The 19,556-nt window shown below is 47.7% G+C and overlaps 1 protein-coding gene across 3 annotated transcripts in view; it reads right to left on the bottom strand.

Moving 5' to 3' along the window:
* ADAMTS2 (ADAM metallopeptidase with thrombospondin type 1 motif 2) overlaps positions 1 to 19,556 on the bottom strand; it is a 230,376-nt gene that overhangs the window by 27,357 nt on the left and 183,463 nt on the right. For all 3 annotated transcript variants that reach the window (XR_008375251.1, XM_053566963.1, XM_053566965.1), the window contains 5 exons: positions 16,102 to 16,207; positions 15,281 to 15,424; positions 14,701 to 14,833; positions 13,410 to 13,523; positions 939 to 1,084 (listed from right to left, as the gene is read on the bottom strand). Coding sequence is in view for 2 of the 3 variants with exons in the window: in XM_053566963.1 (XP_053422938.1) it covers positions 939 to 1,084; positions 13,410 to 13,523; positions 14,701 to 14,833; positions 15,281 to 15,424; positions 16,102 to 16,207 (643 nt within the window). In the remaining variant the exon portion in view is untranslated. The remainder of the gene's footprint in view (positions 1 to 938; positions 1,085 to 13,409; positions 13,524 to 14,700; positions 14,834 to 15,280; positions 15,425 to 16,101; positions 16,208 to 19,556) is intronic.

The following is a 19,556-nucleotide window of genomic DNA, read 5'->3' as shown; positions in this document are numbered from 1 at the left end:
TACCACTAGGTTTTCTCGACCTCAGAGAATTTGGGCTGCGTTTCTGTGATGGCCTCACTTCACAGAGAACAGCAGCAATCTGCAAACTGCCTTCAAGGTTCCCAACTCATCAATCTCTTCCCACAACCAGTATAAAGCTACAGGGCTGCTTGAGGAGGAGCTGGAGAGCCACTGCCCTGCCTCTGCCCTGGCCCCAAAGTCTCCAGGCAAGAGGGCAGGAGCGTAGGGGAGGACCTCATGCTGGCTCCAAACACAGGCCCTCCTGCGCTGCTGGGCCACATGGCTTGGACCCTCTCCCCACAGCCATGACGGCTGAGCTGCTCTGGCTCCCTGGTGGCCACTTGGGGTCTGGCCAGAGAGAACATAGCAGCCTGAGTGCACGGAAACCACTGCAGAGGCCGAGCCCAGCCAGTCAGGGTGTCCCAGAGACCGCCACCCCAGAGACCACCACCAGCCGGAACTTGGGCCCGGGATTCATCTATGGTGCCGAATTTGGAAGCTGGAAACCTGTTAGTTTTTTAAATGTGAAATTCTCGATTTTCAGTATTTTCAGGGAAATCAATATCCCAGCCCTGTCTCACAAATAGCTACCCAGGCTCCCAGTATCCTGTCCTGAGGGCCAAGTGAGGCTCCCTCTCGACCCTCATCTCCCTAAGTCTGCCCCACTGTCTCTCCTCCAAGCACAGGACCAGGAAAGACAGAGTAAGCCTGTCTAGCGCAGGTATCAGGCATGCTGGGCAAGGTGCTGGCAGCTGGCAGGAGGCCGAAGTAAGGGGCACCAGCCTATCTGCGCAAGTCTCAGTTCTGGGCACGACAGCCCCCCTTGCACCCTCCCCAGAACGAGCACAGGAAACCCCAAGGGCAGGCTGGCTGGTGAGGGCCTCCTGGGACCTCAGCTGCCACTCAGGAAGGCTGGGGGCATGGTGGGGCCAACTCACTGTGGGTTGTCACACTGGCGGGTCCTGAACTTCACACCCGTGCCACAGGTGCGTGAGCAGGAGCCAAATGGACTCCAGGCGCCCCAGTTGCCATCCCGTTTGAGGATGTCCGGTGTCAGCCAGATGCAGTGTCCTTTAAAGCAATGCTGAAAGATAGAAAGTCCTTCCCTTGACCCAGCACTCATACCAGGGCCACTATACTCTGCTACCTGCAGCCCCTGTGACTTCTGCCTGGGCTGGGCCCTGGAGGCACAGACAGAGGCCATCCTACTGGCCCAGGATGCTCAGAGCCTCCCAGGAGGACACGGCTCATCCCATCTACAGCAATGAGAGGCCCAGGGAAGAGCTGCTGCCCAGCCCCCCACTGTACCCACCCTTGGTCCTTCAGCCAGAGGCTGCTCCACAGCGCATCCCCAGGATACCCCTGGACAAGTGCAGAGCCCGATTATAAAGATGCAACCTGCACATCAGACCGCTCACTCCAGAGACAGATAAGCGCTATTTAACTAGACAAACCCATGAACACAGGAAGCACACAGCACTGTGCAGGGCACGCATTTCACATCAGTCTGACTACACAGCTCCCACTCCTCCCAGGAGAGGGAGCTTCTGCCACTTAGAAGCCCACTTTAAGAAGAAGACCGCAAAATTAAAAATATCAAATTAGGTATAAAATGAATCACTGATGTAGAATAAGAAAATACACCACACTCAAAAGATTTAAAAACAGAGAACAACGATTTCTATCTGACACAACTTCTTCCACACGCTGATGACACACTCTTTCATGTCTTCCTCTTAGGATAATAATTTAGTAGTACCATTGTCCACAGAGAGAATAAAAAGAGAATGCAGTCGCTGCTCTGCAAACTTTTCCTGTAAAAGGGCCAGACAGTAACTATTGTTGGTTTTGCAGGTCACACGGCCTCTGTGGAATTACTCAGCTCTGCTTTGGGAGCATGAAAGCAGATGGGGGACAACATGCAGACGGAATGGACTCAGCTGTGTTCCAATGAGACCTTTTACAAAAACAGGTAGCATGTGGAAACTTCCATAAAGGAGATGTGAAGACACTAGTGAATCCTCTCCCCAGTAAAACCATCATTTAACTGATGAAAATTACAAAAATCGTCCTCAGGTCAAGACAACAAACGAAGAAATATTGATTTAAGAAAATCTACTAAACCTTTATAAGAATAGCAAAAGTCTCTGAGGACTGACAAGTTGGTGAACTCATCCTAGAAAAAGCACTCCCTACCTCGCTGCTGAATGCCACTATGGTCACCTTTAAAGTACTCCCTTTGGGAAGCTATCCACCAACGCCAGCATCTAGCCCACCCTTCAGAGCAATTTTGCACCTCTTTTTCTGGAATGGCCATCAGAGCTGTCACTGTGGTATCCTTGATGTCCCAAATGTCATCAAAATGTCTTCCTTTCAGTATTTCCTTTATCTTTAGGTAAAGACCAGGGGCCAGATCAGGTGAGTAGGGAGGGTGTTCCAATACAATTATTTGTTTGCTGGCTACAAATACCCACACAGTGTTCATCGGTGAGCTCCTTTAGGACCACTTTTGGACACGCTTTTCTCATGCCAAGATTTTCAGTTAAGATTTTCCTGTTTATGAAAATGTTTACTTGGTCTGCTATACTGTTTATCAATGTTTACTTGGTCTGCTATACTGTTTATCAATGTTAGCTTGGTCTGCTATACTTCTCACAGTCAGCTGACTATTTTAACTCACAATTTGAAGAATTTTCACAATGTTTTCATCAATTCTCATCACTGGCCACCCTGACCTCTCTTCATCAATGACACGTTCTCTCCCCTCAGCAACACATTTAATCCATTTTTACACTGGTGTTTTTTTCACGGCATTTTCCCCATAAACTTGGGCTAACATGTGCCTGATTTCACTTCTACTCTTGCCAAGTTTAACAAGAAATGTAATGTTTGTTGCTCTAATTCAAGCTTTGACATTCTCACGATGGCACACAAAAACACACAATGAAAAGAATGCCACTCAGCAAAACAGCAAGACACACTGACACAGACACAGCTGTGGGACACTGATATACTAAGGTTATTCAACCTTACCGAGCTGTTTGTACAGTGCTGCTGATGTAAGCACATGGCAGCAAGTTCTTGAACTTAATTGTCAGACCCCGTATGGCACGGCATGTAAGTTGCAACCCTCTACTGTTCCTTCCCACATTATCAATGTGACAAAAACTTTCCTACCAAGAATGGGGCTCCCTGTACTCCCAGCTCCTGGCCTTCGGCTACAGTTATACACCAAGAAAGGCAGGATTGGGGTATTTCCTATCCCTCCCAACTCTGTGCTATAGAAAGTCTATTCCAGGTGGGGTGGCCAACAGGACTGGGGCTCTCTTCCCCACCCAGTCCCCACTCATAGAGCAGAAGCTCCAGGTACGGAAAGCCCAGGAACAGTGGGCCAGATAGCCCCTTCTCCAGCTTGGTTTTAGGAAAGGGATTCTATAAGGCAAGAAGGCTAGGGGCTATCATTCCCATCTAGTGATCTGCATGTATACCAGGATGGTCACTCTGGGAGAAGCAGGCCACTGTCCCTGCTCCTAGCTCCGGTGCCATAGTGGTGGTCTGCTCAGAGGGAGAGGCAAGACATATCATTCTATACCTCTCCCTAAGAGGATAGACTTTTATCTGAAACAGAGCATGAGGTAGTTCATGCCTAAGGTCATTGTCAAAAACAATAGAAGCCAGAGAGGTGACTCACTACTGTAATCCCAGCACTTTGGGAGGCAGAGGAAAAAGGATTGCTTAAGTTCAGGAGAGTTCAAGACCTGCTTAGGCAATCCAGTGAGACCCCCAAGATCCTGTCTCTACAAAAATTTAAAAAATTAGCAAATGTGATGACATATTTCTATAGTCCCTGCTACTTAAGAGTCTGAGATGGGAAATTCACTTGAGCTCAGAAATTCAAAGTTACAATGAGCTATGATCACACTACTGTGTTCCAGACTGGGCAACAGAGTGAGACCCTGTCTTTAAAATAAAAAATAGAGATTTTGGTAGTGAATAATTAAAAGGAAACCAATAGTTCCATGATCTTAGTAGCAACAAACAAAATGATAAACCAATTACAGACGGAGTATCCTTTATTTGAAATGTTTGAAACCACAAAGTGTTTGGGATTTTGAATTTTTGGTTTAAGGATACTCACCTGTAGAGGTTTAACAGCAAGAACCAAGGACAAAGTCAGCTAAGAGCCCTCCTAAGATCTGAGTAAGCCTCAGAGATTGGAAACACCCTGCCCCTGTGAACAGTCTAGAATTTAATTGGACCAATATTGTAGGAGGCCAGGTGCAGTGTCTCACACCTATAAGGCAGGTGGATTGCTTGAGCTCAGGAGTTCCAGACCAGCCTCAGCAAGAGTGAGACCCCATCTCTACTAAAACTAGAAAAACTAGCCAGCCGTGGTGGCACATAACTGTAGTCCCAGCTACTCGGGAGGTTGAGGCAGAAGGATCCCTTGAGCCCAGAAATATGAGGTTGCTGTGAACTACAGTGATGTCATACTGCACTCCACGTAAGCAAATAATGAATTCACTGCTAGTTGATTTGACATATAAGAAATATTAAAGGAGGTTCTTCAAGCAGAAAGCAAGCAACACCAGGCAATAATTCAAATCCTTCTGGGGAAAAAAAAGCACTGGAATGGACAAAGTAAAGATATTAAATTAGTAACATAAAAGCTTCACACAGACAAACAAAGTCAGACCTATGTGGCTTCGCTAGTGAATTCTACCAAACATTAATTCTTCTGAAACTCTTCCAAAAAATAAAAAAGAATCCCAAGTCATTCCCTGAGGCTAGTCTTACCCTAATACCCAAACCAAAGACATAAGAAAACTACAGACCAACATTTCTTATGAATATAGAAATAAAAGTATTTACCAAAATACCAGCAAACTGAATTCAAGAACATACTGAAAGGGTTATACATCATGACCAAGTGGGATTTATCCCAGAAATGTAGTTTAACCTCTGCAAATCAATGTAATACATGTAAACCCTACTAACAGAATTAACACACAAACCATATGATCATCTCAAAACTCAAAAAATCATCTGGAAAAATCCCACATTTTTTCATGAAAACAAAAACCACCGAATAGAGAAGGAATAGAAGAGAACTTTCTCAATCTGATAAAGGAAAGCTATGAATTACCCAGAGCTAACATCGTGCTTAAGAGTAAAAAACTGAATACATTTCCCTTATGTTTTCCTCAGTGTGTACTGAAAACTAGGTAATTTATAAATAGTAAAAAGTTATTTTTTGCAGTTCTGGAGGCTGGAGGTGCAATATCTAGGTATTAGCACCTTCAGTGGCTAGTGAGGACTGGTTCTGTCTGCTTGCTGCCTTGTTCTCTGGAGGGGATTAACACTGTGTGTTCACATGGCAGAAAGATGGAAGTACAAAAGAATGGTCCTGGGTAGCTCTCCCTAGGCCACTAATCTCATTCAAGAGGATGAGCCCTCATGACCTAATCATCTCCTAAAGGCCCCACCTCTTAATACCGTTGTATTTGAAATAAAGTTTCAACATGAATTTTGGAAGGGACACAAACATTGAAACCAGAGCACCCTATAATCAGGAACAAGATAAGGATGTCTGCTCAGGCCACTTCTACACAATATTGCAGTGGAAATTGCAGCCTGCACAATTAGGCAAGAAAAGGAAAATAAAAGGTATCCATATTAAAAAGGAAAAAGTCAAACTATCTCTGTTTACAGACAACACAATCACAGATATAGAACATACCAAAGTATCCCCTAAAAAAACGATTAGAGTTCATAAATTCGGTGAGGTTTCAGGATACCAAAATCAATATACAGAAAATTATTTTTATAAGCTAGTAAAAAATGACATAAAAATTAAGAAATTAAAGAAAACAATTCCATTTATAATAGCATCTAAAAGAGGAACAAAAGCCTTAGGAATAAATGGAACGAAAGATTGTAATACTTGTCCCCTAAAAATCACCAAACATTGTTGAAAGGCATTAAAGAACTAAGTAAATGGAAGGGTATCTCACTTTCATGGGTCAGATTGTTCACACACCAATACTCCCCATCTACTGATCTAACCCAATTCCCATCAAAATCCCAACTAGAACTTTGTAGAAATTGAGAAACCACTCCTCAAATTCACACGAAAAGTCAAGAGACCCAGAATAACCAACACAATATTGAAAAAAGAGCAAAGTGGGAAGACACTTCCCCATTTGATAGTTTACTATAAACCTACAGTAATCAAGACAGTGTGGCCCTGGCATAAGGATAAATAAATATATCAGTGGACTAGAACTAATCCTCTACATTTGGTCCACTGATTTTTGACAAGGGAGCCAAAACAAGTGGATGAAAAAAGAATAGTCTCTTCAACTAGGTTAATGAGACAGCTAGATATTCACATGCTAAAGAGTGAAGTTGAACCACTTTCTCACACTTTACACAAAAATTAACTCAAAATGAATCATAGACTTAAATGTAAGAGATGAAACTCTTATAATAAAACACGAATCTTCTTGACCTAATAGCAATGGTTTCTTAGCTACAATACCAAAAGCATAAGTAATAAAAGTAAAAATAGATAAATTGTACTTCATCAAAACTAAAAACTTTTGTAAATCAAACAATACTATCATGAAAGTGAAGAGACAACCCCCAGAATGGGAGAAATGTTTGCAAATCATTTATCTGGTAAGTATAATAAAGTACTTGTATTCAAAATATAGAAAGAGCTCTTATAACTCAATAATAAAAAGACAAATAACTCGATTAAAAAATAAGCAAAGGATCTTTTGTTATTTTTTTGAGACAGAGTCTCACTTTGTCACCCTCTGTAGAGTGCTTGGCATCACAGCTCACAGCAACCTCAAACTCTTGGGCTCAAGTGATTCTCTTGCCTCGGTCTCCCATAGTTGAGACTATAGGAGCCCACCACAACACCTAGCTATTTTTAGAGATGGGGTCTTGATCTTGTTCAGGCTGGTCTCAAACCTGTGAGCTCAGGGCAATCCACCTGCCTCGGTCTCCCAGAGTGCTAGGATTACAGGTGTGAGCTACCGCGCCCCGCAAAAAATAAGCAAAGGATCTTAACGGAATTTTATCCAAAAAGATACGTATGTATACGTGTGCGTACATACAAATAATAAGCACATGAAAAGATGATCAACATTATAGGTCATTAGGAAATGCAAATCAGAATCCTGATGAGATAATACTTCCCATCCACTGAGAGAGTTATAATAAAGACCATTAAACGTTTTGGGGAGGATGTGGAGAAATCTGATCCCTCATACATTGCTAGTTGGAATGAAGCTCCTTTGAGAAACAGTCTGACAGTCTGACAGCTGTCAAAATGTTAAACACAGAGTTACCATAAGATCCAATAATTCTACTTCTAAGTATATCTACAAGAAAAATGACATATCCGAACAACAATTTGTACACAAATGTTCATGCGTTTCTCATAATAGCCAAAAAGTGGAAACAATCCAAATGTCCATCAACTATAAATAGGTGAGTAAAAGCAATAAATGGTTAAAATATACAAGTAATTATTCTTCAGCAAAAAACACATGCTCCAATGAGGATGAACCTTATAAATAACCCACTAAGTGAAAGAAGCCTGTCACTAACGGTCACATCTCGTATGATTCCACTGATATAAAATGTCCAGAATAGGAAAATCTATAAGGCAGAAAATGGCTCCATGGCTGACCAGGGTTGGGCTCGAGCAGGATGGGCTGGGATGACCACTAATGGGCACATCGTGTCTTTTCGGAGGGACAAATGTTCTAAAATTCAATTGCCATGATGGTTGTACAATTCTACACTGACGATCATTGAATTGTTCACATTAAAGGAGTGAATTTCAATGTGAATCACACCTTATTAAAGCTGTTAGAGAAAAAATACCAACCGACCCAGCAGGCGGCAGATGGAATTGGCCTCTGTGCTATAATTTGCTAACACTTGCTCTAGCATGTTGAGGGAAATATTTACTTTCTCTTTTTTCTTAATTATCAGCAATTTAAAGACGTTCTTGGTGATGTTATCTGAACATTTAGGACAAGTAAATTTGGAGAAACTGCTATCCAGCTTCCTTCTATGAACGTGAATTTCAGGGCATTTCAAGTTTTCTTGGTCAGAGCTTGACTTTATACGCTCTCTGGGTTAGCAACACTCAGGAACAGCTGCTGTCAATGTCCTCCTTGTAAGGGGCAATATCCTGAGCTTCACAGTGACTTTGATGCTGTCAACATCTTACGTCAAATTGGAAAGAGTTTTGACTGCTTTGCCCTTGTGTTCATGGCACACACTGCTCTGCATTAACTAAATTGTCAAATGCATCAGGAGCCTGCTACTTCTTTGATATGTGCCTTCCACCTACAGAAGGCCTGCTTCTGGTTTGATCTGAAACCTTTTCTCTTGGTTACAATGAACTTTCTGAAGTCAGAATTGTTTCTGTTGATTCCTTCACTCATTCTTTGATTGCTTCAGTTTCATACCCCATTAACTTTTATCTGAATTGTTTCCTTTCTTGAATCAATTTGACAACGATAAAAGATGACACTTTTTTTTAAAGATGACACTTTTTATATACACATCCAAATCAGAGTCTATAATTTCTCCCTTATTTTACTGAAACATTCCAAAACAACTTTCAAAATTGCAGCTAAAATGGTGTGTTAAGCCTTTATCCACATTCTTGCATCTCATTTTCATTCATGGTCTTTGCAAATTGATTTTAGAGTCCTCACTTTTTGTAATTTGTGTTGTGAGGCTGGCATAGCCTTTAAACAAGCAGGTTATCATGTTACACTTAGATTTTCTTTCTTTCTTTTTTTTAATTTATTGTTGGGGATTCATCAAGGGTACAAGAAACCAGGTTACACTGATTGCATTTGTTAGGTAAAGTTACACTTGGATTTTCTAAAGAAATATTCACATGGATCTGTGTGTAAAGCATTCCATCTATGAGGCAAACCCCAAAAGAAAACAAACTATCCCAAGTATAGAAGTAGTCACAACCCCTGGTACAGTTGAGGCACCTTTTTCTCTAAATATCGGAAAACAGGCTACGCATGACGTACACTCCGCAGGGCCCGGGTGGATTGGCACCACGGCCCTGTGAGTATTTCTGGAAGCTGCTCTTACGTGTGGACAGACACCATAATCTAACGCTACGTTGAGGAGACTGAGAATCATGTCAATAAACTAATACATAACCCAAATCCAATTTCTCTGCCCAAATCTGAAGAATGCCCACAGCCACTCTAATGCTAGCCCACAGGAGGAACATGTCCAGGGCAAGTAAGAGTGAAAAGGGAAGTGGCCTTAACTGACTGGTTAAAATATCTCTCTCTTGCATGTGACCATGTAAACACGTGGCCTGGCCCCTCCCAGGCCCCTTGGAAGGGGCTGGAGGCTCCGGCATCATAACCTTCATGGTAAATCTTCTCTGCTACAGGATGAGACAAGCCTTGTGCCTGGCAGCAGGGCCCCAAATCTCACTTCTTTCCCCGTCACCGCCAGCATGGGAGACCCGGCTGCTCTCTGAGCCAAGCTCTAAGCCTGCTGGCTCTCCTCCCTGCCTCTGCACACGCCCCGACCTGGGGACCCCACTGCTCCCCTCCCCTCCCGACGCACGCCTGGTGTAGTGACTCTGGTGTACATTCTGGACCACTCTCCAGGATCAAGGCGTTTACTCCTCAAGCTGCGAAGCCCGTTGGTTGCTCATGCTCAATGTGGAGTTCCTGTTCAGGGAAGCCCTCAGACCAAAGTCATGCCCCTTGTCTGGGACTGCCATAGCCAGTGGCCAGTCAAGATTGTGATACAGACAGTGCTTCAGCCCCCTGTTAACACCACCCCTGTACAAGGCATGACTCTCCCCACCAGTGTTGGCCCTGAGAGCATACCCCAGAAAATTCTTGTAATCAGGGCTTGGCCATTTCTGGGGGTACTTGCCTCTGCGTCCATGCCTGAGGTGTCCCTGTCACCCTTCCTGGTCCTCCTCTCTCAGGAGAGCCCTGCCCTGTCTGCCTCCTCCCTCAACTTTGCCCACATCTCTCCTCTTCCTTCCTAACAGAGGCCTGTCACCCTCCACAGCTGTTGAAGGGCTCCCAGGCCTGTCCCTACACCCATCCTGGCCATGTGAGGACTGCAGAGGCTGCCCCTAAGTGGGTCTTCCTGCCTGGGGCCGCACCCCACCAGGCAGGGCACACGGCTGGCAGCCATGGGCAGGAGCTATCTGGGGTCAGGCAGGCCTGTCTCCAGGCCACAAGGGAGCCTGGCCATCTCCTTCCTAGGCCATGGTCACCTCATCTCTTACCCCTAAAGCTGCCCTCCCTCAACCACAGAGGGGAGGGGAAGACCCCACAGAAATGCTGGCTGGTGTCCCCCTGGGCCGGAGGTGCAAGATGGAACTGACAGGCAGGAAAGAGGTAAGAGAGCACTATAGGCTGAATACTTGTGTCCTCCAAAATTCATATTGGTGAAGCCTTAACCCCCAATGGGACAGTATCAGAAGGGGGGGCCTTTGGGAGGTGGTTAGGTCACAGCCCTCTTGAATTCTTGCCCTTGTAATAAGAGACATGAGAGAGACGATTTCTCTACCATGTGAGGATACGATGGCCCTCTGCAGACACAGAAGAGGACTGCACCAGAGACCCACCATCCCAGCGCCCTGACCTTGGACATCCCATCCCAGTCTCCTGAACTGGGAGGAGTAAAGTTCTTCGGCTTAATTCACCCAGTCTACAGTGTTTTGTTAGCACAGCCAGAGGGAAAGGCAAGCCGGGTAGGCCAGCTGGGGAGTGGGAGGTGTGGGGAAGGTGCAGGGCCCTTATCTGGCCACCAGCTATGTCTCCATCCTGGCCAGGCTGTGCCCTGTTCCCAGCTCTCCGTCTCCTGGCTCCTTTGGTAGTTCTTGCAGGGTGAGGGAGGGGGAATAATTGCTTTCCAGATGTAACACCCCACTGCAACAGTAAGCAGGACTTTAACACACACAGACCCACCCAGCTGGGTTTCTGACAGGCCACCAGGGGGAGCCCTCGCTCCAGCTTCGCCCTTGTTCCCCTAACACACACCCTCTAACCCTGGATCAGGTCAGTTTCAGGCTGCGCTCCTCCCCAAACCAGGGAAGCTGAGGGAGCCCCAGCTCCGCCCCTCAGTCAGCACAACTCTGTTTTTTTCAGGGCATCAAATGGCAATTTTATTTACTGGGCTCAATGCACAAAGGGCCCTACCACGGAAGACAGCAGGGCTGTGGCCAGGTCAGCAGTCTCTTTCAGGGAGGAGGGGATACTTTGGTCACATCTTTTCATCCTCCTCACCAGAACCCCCCACCCCACAGAAGCAGCTAGGGTATAGGCCAGCCACCCTCAACTCATGGGCCAGCCCCTGTGCAGGGCCCACCTCCCATTTCATGTGCCTCCTCTGCCCAAGGTGGGGGCTGCCATGCCTAGGGGGTGTCATTCTCCAGCTTGGCATTTCACCTGCTTGCAACTCTGCTCCTTCCACTGAACTCCTGTGGCAGGAGGCAGGAGGGCAGCTCTGGATCCCTGGAGTGTTACCAAAACACCCCACCTCAGCCTGCTAGGTGTTCATTACGTCTGGGGCACTTCTTTTCATTTCTTTTTTCTTTTCTCCTAAACACGGCCTAAAGGGGCACTTCTTAAAATACCAATTCTCAGGCTCGGCGCCTGTAGAGCAGTGGTTACGGCGCCAACCATATACAATGGTGCTGCTGGGTTAGAACCCAGCCTGGGCCTGCTAAAACAACAATGACAACTACAACAAAAAAACAGCCGTGCATGGTGGCAGACGCCTGTAGTCCCAGCTACTTGGGAGGCTGAGGCAAGAGAATCGCTGAAGCCCAAGAGTTGGAGGTTGCTGTGAGCTGTGACACCACAGCACTCTACTGAGGGTGACATAGTGAGATTCTGCCTCAAAAAAAAAAAAAACATTTAAAAAAAAATTAAAAATACCAATTCTCAGGTCTTCAAACAAACCTCATACACAAACATTCATAGCACTGCTCACTATCACCAAAAGGTGGGAAATGACCCAAATAACTGTCACTGGATGAAGAGATAAACAAAATGCGGGACATTACACGATGGCACATCATCAGCCATAAAGGAATGGAGTGCGGACACCGGCTACAGCAGGAGGAGCCTGCGACGTGTTATACTCGGTGAAGTGGGTCAGACACAAAACCCCATTAATCTGAACTTCCAGACTAGGCGACTCCATAGAGACAGAGGCAGATTAGAGGTCGCCAGGGGATGAAAAGAAGAGGGGAGGGAGGAGGGATTAATGGGGTTTCCATTTGGGGTGACAAAAAAAGTTCTGGAAGTAGAAGATAGTGAAAATGGTGCCCCAATTGTGTGAGTGTATGATATGCCACTGAATGATGCACGTTAAAGTGGTTAAAACGGTGGATTTTACCATAATTTTGAAAAAATGAAACAAAAACAATTCTTGAACCTCACCTCCAAACCAAAGTTTGGAGGGAGTCCGTATCTTTAAGCAGTTCCACCAGAGACTACAATTAGGAAGGTGGCCTAAGTCCTAAACCAAAGCCCACCAGTGAGGAACCAGGCCCAGGTGACTGTGCAGGAACCGGGCCCACGTGACTATGGAGGAACCAGGCCCACGTGACTGTCGGGGAACCGGGACCAGGTGACTGTGGAGGAACCAGGCCCACGTGACTATGGGGGAACAGGGCCCACATGACTGTGGAACTGGGCCAGGTGACTGGGGAACATACGCTAGACTCCACTCCTAGGCCTGCCCCACCCTGCACTCAGTGGGGTGGAGCCCTCTAGGCTCAGGTTCCCCTGCAGGTTCCAGGCCCCTGGCAAATGATTGGCTGAGGAGTGGGCAGGAGATTTCATATGAACCAATAGGATCAGGCCTGGAGTTTGGGGGAGATTGAAAGGGAAGACAGAGTCTTCTTTCTATGGGGTGACCAGAGGGTGGGAATGGGCCTGGGCAGCCATTGAGTTACCTTGAGGGATATGCCTGCACAGAAGGAACAAACACGGAGGCTCCTCATGCTGGGCCTGGGGACCACGGGTCACTAGACCCCATGCTGGCCTCAAGGTGAGGTGACTCACAGTCACTCACGCTGTGCAGGAAGTGACAGAAAGCTGCTAAGACCCCAGAAACTGCCCCCTCAGAGGGGACATTCCTGAGGGGGCTGAAGCACAGGCAGCAGCCTGGCTTGATTTGTCTGGCATTAGATGCTCAGGTGTGTCGAGTATGGGCAGCAATTCGAAAGGGAGAAGGAAAGGCCGGTGGAGATCCCTGAGAAGGCACCCCACCCCCACTGCAGGACCTGTCCCTGGCAATCCGTGCACCTCAGGGTTCCTGCCCTCTGCCCTGACACCCGTGAGGAGCCCTCAGTGCTGACTCACCTTGCCAGGTGCGCACATAGTCCCATCCAGGGGGGGCCCTTTCTTGGTCTTGCAAAAGTAGGGGTTGTCAGGGTGGCTGCACCACAGCTGCTTGCAAGGGTCGAAGGTTCGGAACTGGAAGAGAGCACCAGCAGTTGGCCAGGCCACTCCCAGTCCAGGGGACTACCTGAGGGTCCTCCCCCAACCCCTGATCCCCATAGGCCTATATAGCTGGTGGGTGCTGGGAGCTCTGCATGATCTTGGGATGGTTAGGACCATGTCCACACTGTGTGGGGGCCTTGGTGTCCCTGCCCCTGGCAGGGCCTCCACTGCCAACCCTTGGAGGCTGCACCTCGTGAAGCCAGGTACTGGTGTAAGGGCTGGGTGGCCACCCTCTGGCTTAGTCAGGAGTCGCTGGTGGCTTCAAGGGGCTGTCACTACAGAGCCCTCCAGACAACTGCTGACTCCCCACTCCCCTCCTGAAGCCCTAGCAAAGCTCCTGCTGCTCCCATAGGCCCACCCTCATCCCAGCCAAGGCCTCTGTCCCCTGCACCTCAGTCACCTCTTCTCTGGCTTTTCTGTGTCCGGTCCTGACAGCCCTTCCTCTAGGACAGCCCTTCCTCTAGGACAGCCCTGAGACATTGACTAAAACTCTGGCCATGCCACTTTCTAGTCAAACCTTTCCAGAGCCTCCCATTGCCATAAGAATGAAGTCCACCATGCTCTTCTGGCAGTCAGGAGGGAGCCAGGCCTCCTACACCAGCTCTGAGCCCACCACTTGCTCCCTGTGTGGGCTCAGGCAGGTTACCGAATTTCTCTGGGCCTTGGTTTCCCCAGCTGTGAAAGGGATTCCTTTGCTTCCTACCTCTGCGCAGTAGGTACGAGCCTTCAGCCAGACGCTCATAGGCACAAACTCTGGCCACACTGCCTCAGTGCTAAGGACTGGGCTCCCAGGCCTGGGAGTATAGGGCATCTCTCTGCACTCTGCATTCCCCGCAGGCTCCTGCACATATGACCTTCCCTTCTGGAATGCCACCTCTCCTACTTAGCCTTCATCCCTTCCTTGTCCCTCAGGAAGCCCTCCTGACTGCTGCAGGCCTTACCAGGCTCCCACTGTTCCTCGCTGATCCCTGGTCACAGCCCTGTTGTCACCCACATGCATCCCACCCAGGACCATATCTGCACCCACCAGGCGGGATCTGGGGACTACCGAGCAAGCAGTGGTGGGTACAGGGGGTGGTGCCACATTGGGAGGGCTGCTCTGCCCTCCCTGCCCTGGGCGGCCCCCGCCAGCCTCCTCCTCACCACTCACCGCAGTGCACATCATGTAGCCCAGGCCGAAGTCAAAGCGGCACTGCTCGTTCATGGAGTAGTGCAGCCCAGGGAGCTGGGGCAGCGCCGGCCAGTCATGGGCGAAGGGGTCATCCCTCAAGCAGTCGTAGGAGCTGTGAGGGGATAGGCAGGCACCACAAGCAATCTTCAGCCCGGCTGGATGTCCAGCCTGTAAGGCACTAAGGCCCCTTCTGGAGCTGCCAAGTGGACCTGCCTGCACCCCACCCCAGCCCTTTGCTGTGTTGCCTCAGTTTCCCTGCTGTAGCTCTTGTCTGAGGTGCCTAGGTGCAGCTTGTCACCACAGCGGTTCCCCAAGCCAGGTCCTGTGCAGATCCCAGAGTAGCTGCCTTGCTGCCCTGCCATTCCAGACCTCGCTCCCTCCACCCCCCGACAATGGGCTCTCCTCCCGAGCACAGACTCCTCTCACAGTCCTGCCCTGTCTCCTCTCCTGCACGTCAGGCTGGAAGACGCAGGATCTGGGCACTCAAGCTGGACCCTGAGTCACCAGAGACAACTGCCCTCCTAGCACTGAGCCCAAGGGTGGAGGGGGTGGTACTCACTGCAGGTACCGGCTCAGCTCCTGCTGGCTGCAGCGTGACCAGTGGAAGCGGTGGAAGGCAGCCTGCACCAGGGGCGCCATGATGCTGCCCAGGCGCACCTCATCACCACAGCGGTTGCCCTGCCCGTCATGCTCCATGCCCAGCCTATAGGACAAGGCAGCTTGCTGGGCCCCCCCGTGCCAGGTCTGCCAGCCCCACCCCCCCAGGACCCCGCAAAGGCACCTCAGCCTCTCCATGGACTACACGTTTAAAAGTGGGCACTCTGGGGAGACTGTGCCCAGTGGGCAGCCCCCCAAGGAGGGGCACTGTTTCATGAGAGCCCAGTGGAGGCAGAGGCATCTGCAGCCCCTAGTCTTGGGCACCGGCTCCCCACTCAGCAGGACAGCTGTGGGAAGCTTCCCATCAATGCATACCCCACCTGGGATTTAGGGGCTCAGGTGCTCCTGGGCTCACACACCTGGGGGAGCCATGGCTTCCTGCATCTGGCTCTCTAGCCCTGGGTGAGCCCCCCAAGAGGCTTCATGGCTTCTTTATTACATGGGGTAGGAGACCCCCTCCCGCCCCATGGCTTGAATGGGATAAATAGTGCAAAGCCCCAGCTCCCACTGGCCCACAGGACAACCTCTCTTTGATTTCTTCCCATAGTAGAAAGGAGACGGCCCGCCCTATGCAGTGCTGGGACACAGAACATCAGATCCCAAGTGAAAATCACTCAGGACTTGCCCTTCCCAAGGCACGGAGAAGTGGGCCGGCAGGGGATCCTGTGCGGCCCCTCTGTGCCCCACCCTTCCTCAGACCGCAAGGATGGCCAGGCCACTTACACGTGGCCAGTCTCATGGGCCACCACGAATGCTGAGGAGAAGCCATCCTCGTGGTTCAGGGTGCAGCTGCGGACAGGGTGGCACATCCCGGTGACAGGAGCATAGCCTGGGAGGAGACAAGAGGCAGCTCCAACTCCAAGCTCAGAGCCCACCCTGAGGCAACCCAGACCCACCATGGCCCAAATGACCTAACTCCCAAGAGCTGCTTCTCCCTGAGGACCCCTCAGCTGACACAGCACAGAAGACCCCCAGGCAGCAGGCCCCAGCCCACCCCGGCCCGTGACTCTCTGTCTGTGGAGGCCACACTACAGCTGGGAGCCCTTCTAAGTACAGGTCTCAGAGACAAGGGCTTCCTGCACCTGAGCAGCTTCCTGCTGGCTGTCCCTTCCTGCCACCTGTGCCTGCCTGCTCACCACACTGAGGGCCCACAGCTCTCTGCCAGAGAGAGGCAGCCTGGCCCTCACCTGCCCGGCATCGCACCCTCTACGCCACCTCCTCTGGGGCCTTCCCTGGATCCCCCTGCTTTCTCGGGGGTCTTTGAGACCCTGGCTAGACCCATCTCCATGATTTCAGAGGCTGCAAGGCTGCTGAGCCAATGAGCCACACTGACCCTAGGCACGTCTCATCAGGGGCCTAGCAGGTGGCCCCTGAACTGGCAGCCCAGGGCCCAGGGCAGAGTAGCTGAAAGTCATGATGCTGAGACTCACATAAAACCAAAGAGACTGGAGAATGGGATCAAGCTTCTTCGTTTTTTAAAAAATATATATAGTAATCCTTATCTGCCCTTAAACATTTTTAAATGAAGGATCTGGTCACTTAATATAAAAGTTGTGTGGGTTCCCCCTCCTAGAAGGAAATTTTGCCCTAATCCATTAGAGCTCTCACCCAGATAAGAGAGCTGAAGAGTGCTCATCACAAATCAACTGCTGCATTGCATTCAAAGGGGAGCTATTTTCAGCCTTTTACATTAAAATCATTCTATTAAGTGTATCTAGTAACTCATTGTGGTTTTAATTGCATTGCCCTAATGAGGCTGAGGACCTTCTCATATACTTCTTGGTCATTCTTCCACTGGATTGTTTGTGTTTTATTATTATATTATGTGTAGGAGTTCTTTATATACTTCAAGTATAGGTCCTTTTTTTTAACATTTTATTTATTTACTTATTTTAGACAGAGTCTCATTCTGTTCCCCAGGTCAGAGCGCCTAGCTCACACCAACCTGAAACTCCTGGCCTCAAGCCAACCTCCTGCCTCAGCCTCTAGAGGGGCTGGAACTACAGGCACCCACTAAATGTTGGTCTAATTTTTTTTCTATTTTTAATAGTCTTACTCTTTCTCAGGCCGGTCCCAAAGTTCTGAGTTCAAGGGACCCAGAGTGCTAAGATTACAGGTGTGAGACACTGCACCTATAAGTTCTTTTTTAGGTACATATATTATAAATAATTTCCCCCAGCAAATTATTTTTAATATTAATGCAATACCATTTATGAATCTGTTCCATTGTGTTAGTGCTTTATATCTCTTTTTAAACAAAATTTGTCTTATTCCAAAACTATGGAACTTTTTTTATATTACCTTCCTTAGTTTTATTATTTCACCTTTCATATTTTTAGATCTCAAATTCATGAGATGTTCTTTGTATATGGAGTGAAGTGGAGACATCAGGCTTCGTTTCCCTCCCCCACCCCTCCAGTTCTCATAGTCAATTAACCCCACGTTTATTTAAAAGACTGTCTTTCCCTACTACTCTGAAGTATCACCTTTGTAATAAATCATAGGCATGCATAGGTCCAATTCTGGACCCTGTATTCCATTCTAATGATGTATCTTATCAAGCCTTGCCTCAAAATTGTGTTCTCATTATTATATTTTCAGAAGTATCAACTACTTTGCTTTTCTTCAGTTATTCTTGCCTATGCTTGGCCCACTGCATTTCTATGTAATATTAGAATCAACTTGACAATATCTTCACAATATTCTGGTGGAACTGAACTTACATTGGCGTGTAATTGCATTGACTGATATCTTTACAATTTTTTTTTCTTTTTTTAGACAGGGTCTGGCTCTATTGCTCAGGTTGGAGTACAGTAGCGTCACATCATCACAAATCACTATAACCTCCAACTCCTAGGTCCAAGCAATCCTCCTGCCTCAGCCTCCCAAGTACCTGGTATTACAGGTGCATGCCACCATGTCTGGTTAATTTTTTTTAATTTTTTCATAGAGATGGGGGTCTCGCGACATTATCTAGGCTGATCTCCAACTCCTAGCCTCAATCAATCCTCTTGCCTCCACTAAATTTTAATTTTGTTTGCTTCCTCTATTGTATTAGTGGTTTTCATTTCAAACATTCTGCTCTTGGGCTGGGTGAGGCGGCTCATACCTGGAATCTTAGCACTCTGGGAGGCAGAGGCAGGTGGATTGCCTGAGCTCACCAGTTCAAGACCAGCCTGAGCAAGAGCAAAACCCATCTCTAAAAATAGCTGGGCGTTGTGGTGGCCACCTGTAGTCCCAGCTGCTCAGGAGGCTGAGGCAAGAGAATTGTTTGAGGCCAAAAGTTTGAGGTTGCTGTGAGCTGTGATGCCAGGGTACTCTACCAAAGGTGACAAAGCGAGACTTTGTCTCAAAAAAAAAAAAAAAAAAATTCTGCTCTTATAATCTCCTTCCTTCTAGTTTTTTGGGTTTAACTTGTTCTGTGTCAAATTTCTTGAGATAGAAGAACACACGATATATTTTTTTCAGCCTATTTTTCTAATAAACGCACTTAAGGCTATAAATACCAACTTAATTATTGTGTCAGCTACATCCCCAAGTTTTAATGTGTCATGTTGTCATTATCATTCCTTTAAAAACCTTATTCTAATTTCTACTATTATTTCTTCTTTGACCCAAGAATTATTTATAAGCATATTATTTAATTTCTAAATATTTAGAAGTTCTCATATTTCTTTTTCAGGGTTGACAGGGAACATGCTCTAAGATTTTACATTTGTTGAGATTTCTCAATGGTTTAGCACAATCTGGTTTGACATATTTTCACATGCACTTGTAAGGAGCATACATTCTCACTGAGTGCAGTACTTATACCTATAATCCCAGCACTCTGGGAGGCTGATGCAGGTGGATTGTTTGAGCTCAGGGGTTCGAGTCCAGTCTGAGCAAGATGAGACCCTGTCTCTACTAAAGCTAGAAAAACTAGCTGGGTGTTGTGGCGGGTTCCTATAGTCCCAGCTATTTGGGAGGCTGAGGTAGGAGGATCACTTGAGCCCAAGTGTGGGCTCAAGCAACCTCAAACCCAAGTTTGAGGTTGCTGTGAGCTATGATGACACTCTACCAAGGATGACAGACTGAGACACTGTCTAAAAAAAAAAAAAAGAACATACATTCTCTGTTGATTTGGTGTAGGAGTCCATATACACCAAGCAGGTCAAGTTGCTTAATTCAAATCTTCT

This window comes from Nycticebus coucang, chromosome 17 (assembly GCF_027406575.1).
Source record: "Nycticebus coucang isolate mNycCou1 chromosome 17, mNycCou1.pri, whole genome shotgun sequence".
NCBI lineage: Eukaryota > Metazoa > Chordata > Mammalia > Primates > Lorisidae > Nycticebus > Nycticebus coucang.
This window is presented reverse-complemented; position numbering and strand designations above follow the sequence as displayed.